The 14424-nt window shown below is 55.1% G+C and overlaps 1 protein-coding gene across 5 annotated transcripts in view; it reads left to right on the top strand.

The window, feature by feature from the left end:
- RBM19 (RNA binding motif protein 19) overlaps positions 1-14424 on the top strand; it is a 131613-nt gene that overhangs the window by 21484 nt on the left and 95705 nt on the right. For all 5 annotated transcript variants that reach the window (XM_045523059.2, XM_045523057.2, XM_010963626.3 and 2 more), the window contains exons 17-19: positions 6082-6251; positions 8878-8938; positions 12400-12479. In XM_045523059.2, coding sequence (XP_045379015.2) covers positions 6082-6251; positions 8878-8938; positions 12400-12479 — 311 coding nt within the window. The remainder of the gene's footprint in view (positions 1-6081; positions 6252-8877; positions 8939-12399; positions 12480-14424) is intronic.

Raw genomic sequence — 14424 nt, forward strand, 5'->3', positions numbered from 1 at the left:
CTTTTCACTTCCCGAAAGTGGTTCATTGTGGGTTCACTTCCTTGGTGTCTGTCTGACTCCCTTGCTGGACTGGCCGTTCCACTGTGCGGGGCGGCGGGGTACCTCGTCTGCTTGCTCGCTGCTGCACCTCAGCACCTGGGAAAGCGCCCAGCCCCTGGTGGGTGAGCAGTAAGTGGGTGCTGATCAAATCCACGGGCAAAAGCAGCATTTCCCCCACGCCAGGCCCTGTGACTGGGCAGGCCACTGTCCTTCTCTGGGGCTGTTTCTGCATCTGTAAAATGGGCAAAAGCCTTTTTCGAGTGTTCTGAAAAGCTATGTGTCAGTCATCGTTACTCTGACCTTGTCTTAATTCAGCAACACAGGCCGGAGTAGAGAGTCTTAACTCAACCATGAGCACCAGCTGTATGCCCACCACGGAGCTGGGGTGACCAGTGTGGGCCCAGCACACACCTGTTCCCCAGAAGCTCCCAGGTGGTAGGGGAACAGAGGGGGCTGTTTGGGGACAGCTGAGAGGTTGCAGTAATAGAAGCGGGCCCGGGGTACAGAAACGTTCTGGAGTCCAGCGAGGGGAGGCTTTGCAGAGATAGGGCACCCTGGTCTGAAGGTGGTGCTGTCCCTCCAGCCCCCAGTGTCCCCTGGGTCCCTGGCCTAGGCTCCAGTGTTGAGAGTGTCCCAGACTGTCCCCTCCAGGCCCTGCTTCTCAGGGGGCTGCTGTCCAGGGTCCTACTGTCACTCACACAAAGGAGGCCTCAGAGCTTGGAGCAGAGAGCAAATAGTTGTAGAGAACCAGTTGGATTTGGGGCCGAGAAGCTGTGCCGCTTTCCAGCCCTGCTGAGTCCAGCATCGTCAGGTGGGTCCCCACGGAGCTCACCTTCTGGGCCTCCTCTTGCCCTTTTTGTTCCTCTTCTACAAGCATCGCGTGCACAGTCGCTCCCCGGTCCCCGTGCTATTCCTTTTCACCTGCTCCACCCCCACGCCGCCCTCTCCACGCTGTTCCTGAAGCTTCCCCAGCTCCCTGTCCCCCTTGTTCCCCTTGCTGGGGACTCAGCCAGCCCCCGGGCCCTGGATTTTCTCAGGCTCCGCAAGAAAGCGGGCAGGAGGGGAGTGGACGGAGGGCTTTCTTGTTCACCCCTCCCCTTCTTTTCTGCAAAGCCCTCCATTCTCTGTACTGGTCTCAGGGGAGGGGGACAGTGTGTTTTATCTCCCCACAACCAAGACCCTCACCTCCAGATAAAGGGCTCCGAGTGGGAGGAGGTCCTGAAAAGCTGCTTGCAACTGATAACAGTCTGTGCTGTCAGCCTTCCGCGCCGAGAGCTGTAAAGGGGAGGGAATCGCAGTAAATTCTGCGGCCTGATTATAATAAAGCCCCATGTGGCCATGCGTGACTGGGTTTTATTGTGCCAACTACAGATGGAAGCACATTCCCCCTGCCTCCACCAGCCGCCTCCGGCCCACCTTGCTTTCCAAGCCTTCCTGCTGGCCCCCAGCCCCCGCCCCCGCCCCCGGCCCCACCTGCGCCTGCTCTTTGCCCCGCTCTTCCTGCTTCCTGGTGATTTCGTTGGCAAACGTCTGTTTGTTTCACGATACCTCCTTTTTCCTTCCTAGCCTTTCTATTGTCTCCCCACTTGAGGCCAGGAGCCGAAGTGCTTTTAACAACAACCTTTGGCTTCATCCTTGGCCGTCTGCACACCTCTCTGGATGTGGGCTTGGGCCCCAGCAGGGCCTGGCTGCTCGGGGGAGCAGAAGCCCTTCCCAGAGCTGTGGCGGTGGGTCCCCTAGACTCAGAGGTGTGGCATTGGCTGTTCTTAAGCCTGTAGCCGGCCGGCCTACCTCTCACAGCAACAGGCCTGCAGAGTTAGAGACTTATGTCATTTTCCCCTGGGTTTCTCACCATGGCCCGTCTGGGCAGGGTGGGCAGTTGGGTTGTTAAGACTAATGAAACTTACTGATCCCTGCAGGCCCAGTCTCTGTTCTAACTGGGCTTCTGTGCATTAGTTCTCATGGTCAGTCCTCCAGGTGGGCCCTGGGATTGTCCCCTTTTTTGAATAGAAAGAAGGAAGCACAAAGAGGTTGAGTGACTTGTGCAAAGTCACACATCTGGAAAGAGCTGGGATGTGCCCCGAAGCCATCAGCTCCGAGGTATGTGTTCCTAGCTGTGACCCCCTCAGCTCCTGGCAGTCACATTGAGTGCCATTTGCCGAGTACCGACGGTGTTCCAGGCACATGCCAGGAGCTGGACAGAGCCATCTAATACTGACATTTTTGGAGCATCTGCTCCAGGCCCAGTGCAGGGGATGCAGTGGTGACTGAGGCAGATGTGGTCCTGGCCTCAGGGAGCTCACCTGGTAGTTGGGGGACACAGAGAAGTGAACCACTCAGGTGATTTTTCAGAACAAGGTAAGGGCTCTGAAGGAGGTACCCAGGGGAATCTGATGGCCAGTGGCCAGATCTGTGCTGGGGACCACCGCCCAGGAGGAGCTCTGCGAGAGGACATCTGGGCTGAGACCTGACAAGAAACCCAGCCCGGGAAGACGGGAGATGAGCAGAACAGGCAGAGGGGGCAGACAGCCAGTGCAAAGGCCCTGTGGCATGGGTGCAACTGGGAGGGAGAAGGAGAGGGGACAAGGCAGGAGAAGCTGGCAGACCAGGGGCAGGTGCTGCAGGGAGGCCAGTGAGGAGGCTAGTTGGTCATTCAGATGAGACCAGAGATGCTTTTGGACCAGGGACCCAGCGTGCGGATGGAGCAGTGGACACTTGCGTTTGCAAACAAGCCAGTAGAGAGCGGGGGAGTGTGTGCGTGTTTAACTCCATTTTCCAGATGAGGATGCCGAGTGGGCAAGCCAGTCACCCAGGACCACACAGCTGGGGACTGGCATCGCCAGGACCCTGACGCAGATGGCTGTCGTTCCTCAGGCTGTGTGCTTTCCCAGCCCTGTGTCCTACCTCCTGACTGCAGTCTGTGGGCCCCCCTTCTCCTTTTCCTTAGGCCCCCTTTTTCCAGTGGATCTCAAGACCGGGCTGCCCTTGTCTTGTTAGTTCTTCCAGCATCCTGGAGGAGTTACAGGGAGGTAGTGGCTGGGGACACAAGGTTTAGAGAAACAACGACATCCCTGTGCTGTTAGAGCAGAGCCAGGCCGCGTTTAATCACGTTTTTATTTTAAGCGGGATGTCCCCCCGGATGTTGGGGTCAGGGGTGTGGTTGAGTTATTAGCAGTGGGAGGAGCCAGGCCAGCCGCACGCCCGGCAGGTGATAGGTCCCATCGTCCTCACGTGCCCCTCACCTCCTTCCTGGGCCGGGGCTGGGGGCCGCAGCTCAGCCGCCCAGGGAGGGACCCATCTGCCCCTGGGGTGCCAACCCTGCCCGCAGGCTCAGCTCAGCCCTGTCATTAACCCAAACGCCACACTCCCTGGGCAGGTGCTTGCAACCCTTGAAATAAGTGCTTTGAAGCAGACCAGCCCTGCTCATGGGGCAGGGAGGCAGGAAGGAGGGGACCCTGTCTACTCTCATGGGCCCTGGGCCCCCTGGGGCTGTTGTCCTTGTGAGGCTCTGAATCCCTGCAGTGCCATACTGGGAACCGGCTGGATTTCAGGCCCTCGGGAGAGGCAGAGGGAAGGGTGGAGAGCAGAGCACCGAGGCCCCATGAGCTGCTTTATGTGGTGACCACTGCCTAGTATAGAAGCCACGTGCTATTGAGTTAGTTGCCAAGATTTAAAAACCATGGGTTTTCCCAAAAGATGCTGGATTTTCAGCTTCTCTTGAAAGCTCTGAACGACACTTAGGTTGACCTTCCCACATGGTAGCAATCAGACAGTGCCACAGAGGGACCACCCCTTAAACTGGCCGTGAGCCCTCCCGGTCACCTTCACCCCCACCGTTCTTTTCTCAATAAAACATTTTTTTCAGTTTCCCATGAACTGTTCTCCCAACCTGAAGATGCCAGAGATTTAGGGTTCAGAGGCTGCAGCCTGCAGACTTTTCCGTGGACCACCCATTTATTGTGATGTGGCCGCAGTTGTCAGCAACGGGGTGGTGTCCTCGCAGCATCCAACCCAGGTCCCGCACGGAGCGGGCATCTCACCAGTGTTCCGGCCTTTCTCCTTTCCCCTCCGAGAGGTCGAGCACAAGGAGAGCCGGTGGGGCAGGCGTGTCCTTCTCTGCTGAAGGTCATGATTTTGCTTTTGATTGAAGTCCTCTTTCAGAGCCTGAAGTCTTAGCCTCTCTGCGTAGCTTTGCTTCCCCGTCATTAGTCACTTTCTCCGCCCCACTTTGCTTTGAAAGTTGGGTTTTGAGGACAAACGGCCACACCACGGAGTCCCTTGTTGGGTAAATGGCGTTAGTTTCTTGGGTGGCAAAGGAGCCTTTATGTAGATTTCTTCTTTTTTGTCCTGGGGCTAGAGTCTGGTTTCTGCATTCACCTCCGAGGGAGCGTGAGGGGCGAAGGCTGCCCGTTCACTGCCGCCGTTTCCATTAGAGCTTGAAAGGGTTGTTTTATGACAAAGTGGTTGAAGTTTAATTAGGACTGGCCAGCGGTAGGTAGGCGTGCGTCAGAAAGGGCTGGGGAGATGGAGATGGCTCTGGTGCCTGGCATGAGAGCTTGGGGGGTGGGTTTGAAGCCCCAAAAGCTTCCTTGGGCTTGAACTGCTTGAATGCGCACGCGTGGGAGAGGACAGAGCGTCCCCATCAGCTCCTCACTGGGGCCTTTGTCAGTGCGGGCAGGGTTCAGACCTGCTGGGAAGGACGGGGCCGCCTGCTTGAAGCCATGAAGGGGAAGGGTTCAGGGGCACCGTCTGATCGCTGCCTTGGAGAATTGCTGAGGTGGGGTTTGACTTCCCTGGGGGGTATGAGAGGAGCTTCCGAAGCTGGTAGGTGTGTAGAGGAGGCAATTGTCGCCAGACCCTGATCATGTGAAAAACTGGGGAGGTTGGACCAAATAGAACACACTTTCCAGCGGCAGAACTTCTCAAGCGGTCTCAGTGCCGTTCCCAATCTTGCGAGGCTTCTGTCACCCCCGGGGGACATCCACATTCTCATCACCAGGGCTGACCGGCTCCCTGAGCTGCCACTGCGCACCTGCCCTGCTAACTCATAGCCTCGCAGCTGCCCTTCCCTCCTCCTGAAATGCTGTTCCTTCAGAGGAGGCGTGGTATGGGGGCGGGGTGGGGGTGACCCGCAAAACCCTTGATAATCACAATGTCCGGAAGTAACCAGGAGCACGTGGTGCATTTCCTCGAGTTTTCTCTTCTTGTGTGTGTTTCTCAGAAACTCTGCGTATCGAACGTGATCGGGGGTCATGTTTTGTATCTTCACTTTTCTCTTAATTTTTCTATCATGAGTATCGTTCCATGTCTTTAAACATTCTTGGAAAACATCATTTTTAATGACTATGTATTGGTCTGGCCTTTGGTGGCTGTCTCACAATCCCGATCTCCTGTTTATGACTGTACAGTGTTGTTTTTTTTTTCTTTCCCTTCAGCTTTTCACTATTATGCATAGCTCTGAACTGAATACATCTGGTGTAGATAAAAACACACTCTTTTGTGAGCATGCTGCCTGAAGTTATGTAAATTGGGAATTGTAAATGAATGTCGCTTCCCTTAGGTTCAAGTGATGTTCAGAATGTTCTAAGTTTTGCTCCCACTCTGTAATTTTTGCAGAGTTTTAAGTTGCATTTTAGTTTGAAAGCTCGTTAAATGCTGTTTTTTGAGGGAAAATAGTGTGTTGTGTACGTTTGGGGTTCAATAAAACAGCTCACACAGTAATTTATTTTGAAGTTCAAGTTCTGTGTGTTATATAATATGGGTTAGTCCAAGTTAAGGCTCGCGGTTTTTGGTCTATTTCATACTCCTTTCTCTCTTTCTGCTTAAAACAGAGGCAGGAGGCAAGATGGTCTCCACTCCCCCCTCCCTGCCCCACAAGGGTTAGTAAAACCTAGCACACGCCAGGAGTCAACAGTGTCCCTTCCTGACGCTGCCACTCAGGGGCAGACCCCCTTCATCTAGCGGACTCTGGGCTTTAGCTCCTGGGGCTTAGGCAGATAAGACATCATTTAATGGATCTGTTTTTGGGGGACCCTATGCCAGACTGCAAGACCCCAGAAGGTGAAAAGCCAAAAGAGGGGGAAGCAGACAACGTTTCAGCAAAGATGGAAGAAGAAGAGGAGGAGGAAGACGAGGAGGAGGAGAGCCTTCCCGGGTGCACCCTGTTCATCAAAAATCTCAACTTCAGCACAACTGAGGAGACGCTGAAGGCGGTGAGTGACTGCTTGAGCCGGGAGGGACCCGGTGGGGCTGGGAAACCCCGTCTCTGATGGGATCATTGCAGTTACCTGCTGGTAGGCCTGACTCAAAACACTGCATAGATGCACAGCCAACAGCCACCCGTTTGATGATGCTGCCGGGCAGGCAGTCCAGTAGACATCTCACCTGGAGCTTTGAGCTGCAGCCAGACCAGCCTGGGGGCCGGGAGGGGCGCCTGCGTGCGAGCAAGGGGACCTGTCAGGGTGCCTAGGGAGGCGGATGCAGTGTGAAAGCTGTAGTCAGTGTCAGCAGGTTGTATTGAGAAAACAGAGCCCCTCCCCAGTTGGTGTCTGTGAGGTTAACTACCCAAAAGTAAATGCCAGCACACCCTCCTGGCCTGGTGGGAACTTGGCAGACTGTCGCTGCGAGAGTCTGGAGGTGGGGCAGCTGGCCTGGAGTCCCCCAAGGTGGTGAGAGATTTGCAGTCGTAGGAAGAGGGTGGAGGGTAAAAGAATGGGGAACTCCAAGTAGGTATTTGGGAAATGCCAGGTTAGGGGTGCAGTGGATGGGCACTTGGGGCGCTTCTTGAAGGAAGTGGACTGGAGATCCAGAAATGGGGACTCCAGATCTGAAGGATTGGGGTCTGCGAGCCCCTCCACTGGCCTGAGAACTGCCCGTGGGGAGACTCTCCATTTCTGCACGCTGGTTTTGGCACAGAATAAATGCTCGATGCCTTTTTTGTTTTTTAATTTAATACGTTAGCAGGCTGATAGCATGAACTGGTTCTGGAAAGGGAGAGGGCCATAAGGACTGAACTGATTGGTTTCTGTAAAGTCTTTTGAGTTCTGAAATCCTATAGATGGATTCAAGAGGGGAGGCAGTGTCCACTGAGTCCCGGAGGCAGGCAGAGGGTGGATGGGTGGAAAGGAGGCCAGCCTGCATCTGGAGGGGAAATCCGGGGGTGTCGGGGACAGGCAGGAAGTCACAGCCTCCACTCTGCCACCCTCTGGCTGAGCCTCCCACTGGACCATCAGTTAGCAGAGCCACCTCGGCAGCAGAAGTGCCTGGCGAAAACAGCAGCATTTTAAGGGCAAAAGGCCACCCCATTGAGCAGTGGGAAGCCCACCCTTGGGCTTTTCCTTGGCCACGTCTTGGATCCATTTCAGTGTGGTTTGGATTTGCTTTTACAAACAGGCACACACTAGTAGTGGCCAAAGGCTGGAGAGCTTTGAAGTGGTCAAGCAGGCTTGCTGTCAGTTTTTTAATTCTGGCGTGCCAGCTCTCCTACATCTGGGGATGTCGTCAACAGGAATCCTTTTTTCCTGGAAGATGTGCCCAAACTTCAGTCTAAGAGCATCCTTGGAATTAAAGAATTCTGGAGCTGCAAAGTGCAGCCAGAATGATCTAGTCCATGTTATTCACATTACAGAAGTGGAGACTGAGGTTCAGAGAGGCCAGTTCACTGACCTGGGGTCACACAGCCCATTAGAGGTGCTGCGGGGAGCAGTGTCCAGCTCACAGGGCTCCCATCTCAGTGTCTCATCTGAGTGTAGAGCTGTGCTCAGAGGTCAGACTGCCTGGATTTGAATCCCGGCCTTGCTCCTCACTAACGGTGTGACCCAGGGTGGGTCCTTTATCCTTTCTGTGCCTCGATTTCCCCATCTGTAAAATGGGGCTGTTAATAGAACCTTCTCGTGGAGTAGTTCAGAAGCTCTGATTAGAACACGTGAGATAATCCAAGTGAAGTGTTTGACATTTGGAATAAGACAGTCAGTGAATGTCGGCTGTGGGCAGTTTTGTGCACTGACCAGGCCCACCCCCCACCCCGGCCCCAGCCTTCGCTCCCTCCATGGACAGTGACTGGTGCCCGCCTCTTCCTGGGCCCCAGGTGTGTGGAAGACACAGCAGTGAACCAGGCAGAAGGACATGAGTTTACACTGGTCAGGTCTCAAGTTCTGGCAAGAGAGACAGAAAAAGTAAAGGGGAAAATGGAGTGGAATGTAATTTTTTTTAAGTTTGAAAAATTAGTTGGTATTAGGTGCAGAGGCAGTAAGAAGGGTCAGGACCCAGATCAGTGGACTCCAAGCCTCCAAATGTACTGCGTGACTCTCAGTGAATCTCTGGTCTCTTTGGTATCAGGTCCTTCCTGAGTACCTGGAGCCAGGTCCCAGCCCAGCTGCCCTTACGGGGAATCCTTAGAGACCATCCAAGCTACCTAAAGTAGGCCACGATCCAGTGCCTTGAAATATTTTGGGGACCGCAAGATGACACTGAGGCAAATTCGGGAAGCCTGGTGTCTGACTAGGGCCCCCACCTGCATGGTTTAGAACCTGGGCTCCGGAGCCTGGGTCCAGATGTCAGCTCCAGGGCTTCCCAGCTCTGTGACCCCAGGCGCCATCTCTAACCCCTTGTAGCCTCAGTTTTGTCATCTGAAAATCGGGGGAAGCAACACCTACTTCGTGGAGTCACTGCAGGGGCTGCCTGAGCTCGTGCAGGCAGAGGGCTGGGGACGGGGCCTGACCACGGAGGCACGGCCGGGGGTGGGCTCCGCTCTCACCCGCGCCCTCTCGGTGCCTGCGTGCGCCGGTTGCAGGATTAGCCCCGAGATGCTGATGATAACGTGTGGACATTCTCTTCCAGGTGTTTTCCAAAGTGGGCCTGGTCAAGAGCTGCTCTATTTCCAAGAAGAAGAACAAAGCAGGTATTCCACAGGGGACCTCGGGCAGGACCGACTCTGAAAGAAGCGTGCAGCCTGGGGGCGGGGGGGCCGCGCTTGCTTCTCGAAGCTTCTCTTTTATCCTGAAGCATTGTCAGCCCCACAGCCTCACACTTGGCTCGTCTAAAGTGGTCCTTCTTTCTGTGTCCCTGGAGGCTCCTGATTTCCAGCAGAAGCGACCATGCACATCAGGTCCTTCCGAATCCAGACCCTTTGCCGCCCTGGACATCCGAGGTGGCTTTGGAGCAGGCGATGTAGTGGGCTGGCGGGGTTGACGCTGTTGAGTAGCAGAAACTTCTGCATCCTCCCATCATCTCTGTGCTCTGGATATCTGGATCTTGGGTTCCCACTCCCCTTCTAAGAGAGAGAACACAGAACACCCCACCGAGTCAGCAGCTCTGCGCCTCCCTGGGTGCCTGGGCCACGCAGACACCGCTGTCGCCTCTCCATTCAGCCTCGGGCGTTGTCACAAGTCCCTTGGCCTCTGTCTGTTTATTCTCCAGCCCTGGCTTCCTGCGGGGGACGGGCAGGCCATCCCTCCCTGCTTGCTCGCAGCCGTGCAGTCCCCATCCCTTCCACGAGGCGGGATTTGGAAAGATGCCACATGGGTCAGCCCATGGCTGCATCCTAAGAGACAAATGAGCTGGTGGCTACAGCATAGAGAAACAAGGTGCCTGGTAGAGGGGGTCCCTGGTGCAGGACAGGAGCCCAGCATGAGGGTCTTCATGTCAGATCGGGACTTGTAGGGTTGGGGAGACGGAGCAGTCAGCCAGCGGGAGTGGGGTGTGTGGATGAAGGAGGCTGAGAGGGCTGTAGTAGCAGGTCGGGAGTGGATTGAAGAGGCAGAAGATGCGTCTAGGAAGATAGGCCTGTTACAGCGCAGAGTGCCTTCCTGCCAGCCGCAGGAGTCTGGGCTCTTTCCCAGAGGAGACTCGGAGGGTTTTAAGCAGACATGTAGCATAGAATTCAGGGAGTTCCTTGTGTTCATTTGCTGGGGCTGCCATAAGCACCACAAACTAGGCTTCCACAACAGAAATGTATTATCCCACGGTTCTGGAAGCCAGAAGTCCAAGATCAAGGTGTGGGCAGGGTTGGTTCATCCTCAGTGCTGTGAGGGAAGGATCTGTTCCAGCCTCTCTCCTCGGCTTGTAGATGACCATCCTCATGTGCACCTGGCGTTCTCCCTGTATGCACCCGTCCAGTGTTCAGATTCCACCTGCACCGCACCATCCCCCCTTTTCTTTTTTATAACGGACATCAGTCTTGCTGGCTTAGGGCTTAATCAAGTTAAAATGAGGTCATTGGGTATCTCTGTGAAAAGCCTGTCTCTAAATAAGGTCACGTTCTGAGATACCGGGGCTTGGGACTTCATACAGATGTGAGGGGGACACAGTTCAAACCATGAAGTCCCTGTTCCCCAGGAGCTGCAGATCTAGTTTGAGAAACAAGGAAAGGCAGCTGAGGACCAAGTGAATGACACGAAGGCTCGGTTGTGGGGGGTTCAGGAGAGAAGGTGACCCTTGACATCTGGGGAGTGAGCCAGGATGGCAGAGGTGCCGCGATCTCCACCCAGGGCTGCCCCTGGGGGTTGTTGGGTCGCCGTGCCTCCTCTGCGACGGGCTGCTCTGTGGGGCCTGCCTCTCCACCCTCGGAGCACTCTTCAGTGTGCTTTAGAACCGTTACCTGATCTGTTGGTGTCATGAACAGCTCTCGAAACCTACACTCTCTTTTTCAAGAATCTGTATTTGAGAGCCCTGCTCTCTGGGCTCATCCATCACAGTTACGGGGGAGAACCTAGACAGTGTCTGTTATCAGCGAGGGTCTCAGCAGGAACCAGAAGGCACACTTTGCTGGGGTTGTGGAAGAGACGTCTGTAGTGAGGGGGCCAAGTGCCACGGTGCGGGCTGGGCTGCGGGGACCCACAGGGGATGTTGAGGCAGGAGAGCCCCTCCCTGCTGAGCCCAGGGGCCATAGAGAAGGAGTGGTGTGACCAGAGCCGTAGAAGGAGGGCCGCCAGCAGAGCCGAGGGTGAGGGTTGGACACTGGTGCCACCAGAACCACACCAGAGTTGGGTGGGGTGTATGGAAGAAACCAGGGCCCCAGCTCTCTCTCCTCCCCCCGTCCATCTCAAATCCCAGCTTCCCATTGGCTGAACCCACCAGGAAGCCGGAAAGCCAGGGAGCCCAGGTCCTGCTGGGTCATAGAGATCATAGCCCTGGGCAGAAGGGCAGAATGGGTCAGCACAGTGTCAGTGACCGGGCAATGAACTTGACTTTCTGTAGTTGCCTTTTACACAATCAGTGTGCTTTTAAAATATCCTCTGTGCGCAAACACCGCTTACCCACCGTGCACAACCTTGACCCTCAGAACAGAGCTTTCAAGTATCTGCTGAAAAACAAACACTTAAAGTCACCACAGGGTGGCGCTGCCTGTCAGCCAGCAGTTCTGTCTGAGCCTCCCTTCTGTCCCCACAGAGACGGTTTGGGGGCAGTGTGCAGGATTTCTTCCTGCTTGGGGCCCTCGTGTTACAATCCACGTTTGGGAATGGAAATTCAAGCAAGCACTGTCTCAAACAGTACAGACGCAGAGACGAGGACCGCCGAGTGAACCCTGAGCCCCATTTGAGCCCATCAGCCTTGAGCCACTCCTTTAAGTTCAACTGCAAAAAAAGAGAATAAAATTAATAAATCAGTATGAAATGCTTGGGGCGGAGGCCTGCGTCACATGTTGTGTCAAAAGGGCAAGATGTAATTAGAGATTCTATTTTTGTGCCCTGTGAAAACTCTGCCCCCCAATTATACATGTATATATACATGCAGATACAGATCTCGGTCGGGAAGCAGAAATTCCCTGTACATTTTTGAGATACTCCTGGCTGTCTGAACTCTTGGCACTCACTACCTGGAAGAAAGGAGCCAGAGAGGGTCTAATAATGCAGTCGCTCTCCCTGTCCCACCTTGATCATCTGAATCCCAGGAATCAGATGTAACCAGATGGTCAGCAATACTCTGTAAAGAGTAAGCCTGTGGCACACTTGACTTTGATGGGTATGTTCATATAATGCATTATGTGTGGAAGCAGGGGACTGCTCGGGTAGAGGTCTAGGCCACTTATCATGGGGATGGTCATCCCTGTGAGTTCCTCCTCCCTCCCAAAGGCAGAATTCTATTATGAAGTTAATTATCATGTCAATCATCTGTTAATTAATAGTCAGCTGGGCCTCAGGTGGCGGCTCTGTCACCCCGTCGTTGGCTGATTCTTCAGGATGACCAGTAATAAATGGCAAGCGGGGAGCTAGGATCTTTTGAGGAGTGAGGAAGGGCATGAAGAAATGAGACTGCAGAGGGGACGCCCAGCCTGCAGCCCTTGAACTTGGTCTGGGGCTCCTCTTCCGTTTTCCTCCCCGCCCAGCACCCTGGCGCCATCTCCACCTCCCTCTCTTTCAGGAGCGCTGCTGTCCATGGGGTTTGGATTCGTGGAATACAGGAAGCCGGAGCAGGCCCAGAAAGCCCTCAGGCAGCTGCAGGTGAGTGGGGGTTCCCAGCCGAGGTCCACGGAGGCACTAGGCAGGCGGTGGTGTGGGCTCCTGTCCACCCTCTAAAGTTGAGCAGGAACGGAGGTAAGTCTGCGTTTTCCTAGGCCCGTCCCTTTCTCTAGTACTCCAGGGGACTGTGGCCCAAGGCAAATTGAGAACCTTCCTCTGCACCTCATCATCAGTACTGTGGGTTCATTCTGTTGGCAGCTCTTTGTTGAGGGCCTGGTTTGTTCCAGGCTTTGGGGAGACTGGCAAAGCGGACCTCCGAATAAATACACAAGACCAGATCATGAGAAGCGCTCGGATAGAGATAAAGCAGGCACTGTGATGGGGGAGGAATCCTTTAGATCGCCTGGTCAGGGGGCCTGTCTGAGGATGTGACGGTTGAGCTGGCTCCTGGTTGACAGGGAGGAGTCAGCTACACAAAGATCTGGGGGAGCTGCAAGTCTAGGAGCAGCACGTGCAAAGGGTCTGAGGCAGGAATGCACTTAACTCGGTTTGAGAAGCCGAAAGAGGACAGTGTGGAGGGTCCAGGTGTCGGGTGGGCGGTGTCTAAGGCCAGATCTCATAAGCAAGACCGTGGGATTCAGCATAGAGACAGCCTCGGGGGGCTTGGAGCACTTTGGGGAAAGACCTGATTTCTGCTACAGAACCGTCTCCTCAGCTGCTCCGTGGAGGGTGGCTCGTAGGAGGGCAGAGGGGAGACCACTGAGTCATGGAGCTGGGAGAAGGCAGTGGTGTGGGGTCAGGGTGGAGGCAGTGAAGGTGGGGAGAAGGGGGCAGAATGCTAATATGTTTGGATACAGACTCACATGCTGCTCAGACAGACAGGAGCAGTGCCCTCCTGTTAGGCCCGAAGTGCAGGGGCAGATCGGGGCCCTGGGTAGCAGGAGGGAGTGGAGGCGGCAGGGAGCAGAACGCCCTGGGGTTCACACCGCCGCAAAGTCAGCCCAGCCTCAGCTTCAGACTGTGTCCTCAGCACCTTCCCTGAGCCTGCGTCCCTGGGCCCTTCAGTGGCAGGGGACAGGAAACAGTGCCTTCTCACAGGCCTCTTTCTTTCAAGAGACCTACTTGCTCCCTGTGGTCACTTGCCTGTCCCTTGTTCTGCAGGCAGGGTGCTCTAGAACTGGCTTCTAAACCCAGAGCCCATGGAAGGGCATCAGGGGATCCAGGAACCCGTTTAAACCATGTTCAGAATGGCACGTGTCTGTGTGCGCCATCCAGAGAGGGACTCGGGCTGCCTGGCCCAAGGCCAGGCAGCGGAAAGAGTTAAATAGGGCCACGCTAACAAGCCAGGATGTATCAGGCTGCACGCCCTCCCAGCTCCTCCTCCCTGGGGAGCCTGCCTTGTCCATGGGGACCCTCCAGGCGACTGAGTCTGTCTGGGTAGAGCTTCCTGGTCAAAGGAGAGGCCTTGGGAGTTACAGGACCTGTAACTGGACACTTAGCCAGTGTGATGGTTTTTGTAGAGTTTTGACGACCCTCGCCTTGGCCTGAGGCAACTCTAGGAAGGGCTGAATTGGGTTTGGGTGGGATGGTGGGGAGGTGACAGCCTCTTGGGGCCTCTGCTCTCCACCAGGGCTCGCAAACTCAGATCCCCTCAGGGGCCGGGCAGGCTGTGTAAGCCAGGGACGGGGCCATCCTCCCCCAGAACAGAACCTGGGTACCATGCTCTGCCTGAGGGGGCAGCCACTTTCTTGGCCTCAGCCACGTACTGCCTCACAGGAAGGTGCGCCCCAGCGATGCCAGATCTCCTTTTATTTGTTTCGTTTGTTGTTTTTTGAAGAGACACTGGAAATCCAATTTTGTTATTAGACGCCAGGTACCCATTTAACTGGGTTTCAGCTCTGCCCCTGCAGTGGGCTTTCTCTTTCATGTAACTCAGGGTTCGGTCAGATTCCACCTTGCACACGTAGAGTTCTGTGCCTCACTGCGT

This window comes from Camelus bactrianus, chromosome 32, assembly GCF_048773025.1.
Source record: "Camelus bactrianus isolate YW-2024 breed Bactrian camel chromosome 32, ASM4877302v1, whole genome shotgun sequence".
In the NCBI taxonomy this organism is placed as follows: Eukaryota; Metazoa; Chordata; class Mammalia; order Artiodactyla; family Camelidae; genus Camelus; species Camelus bactrianus.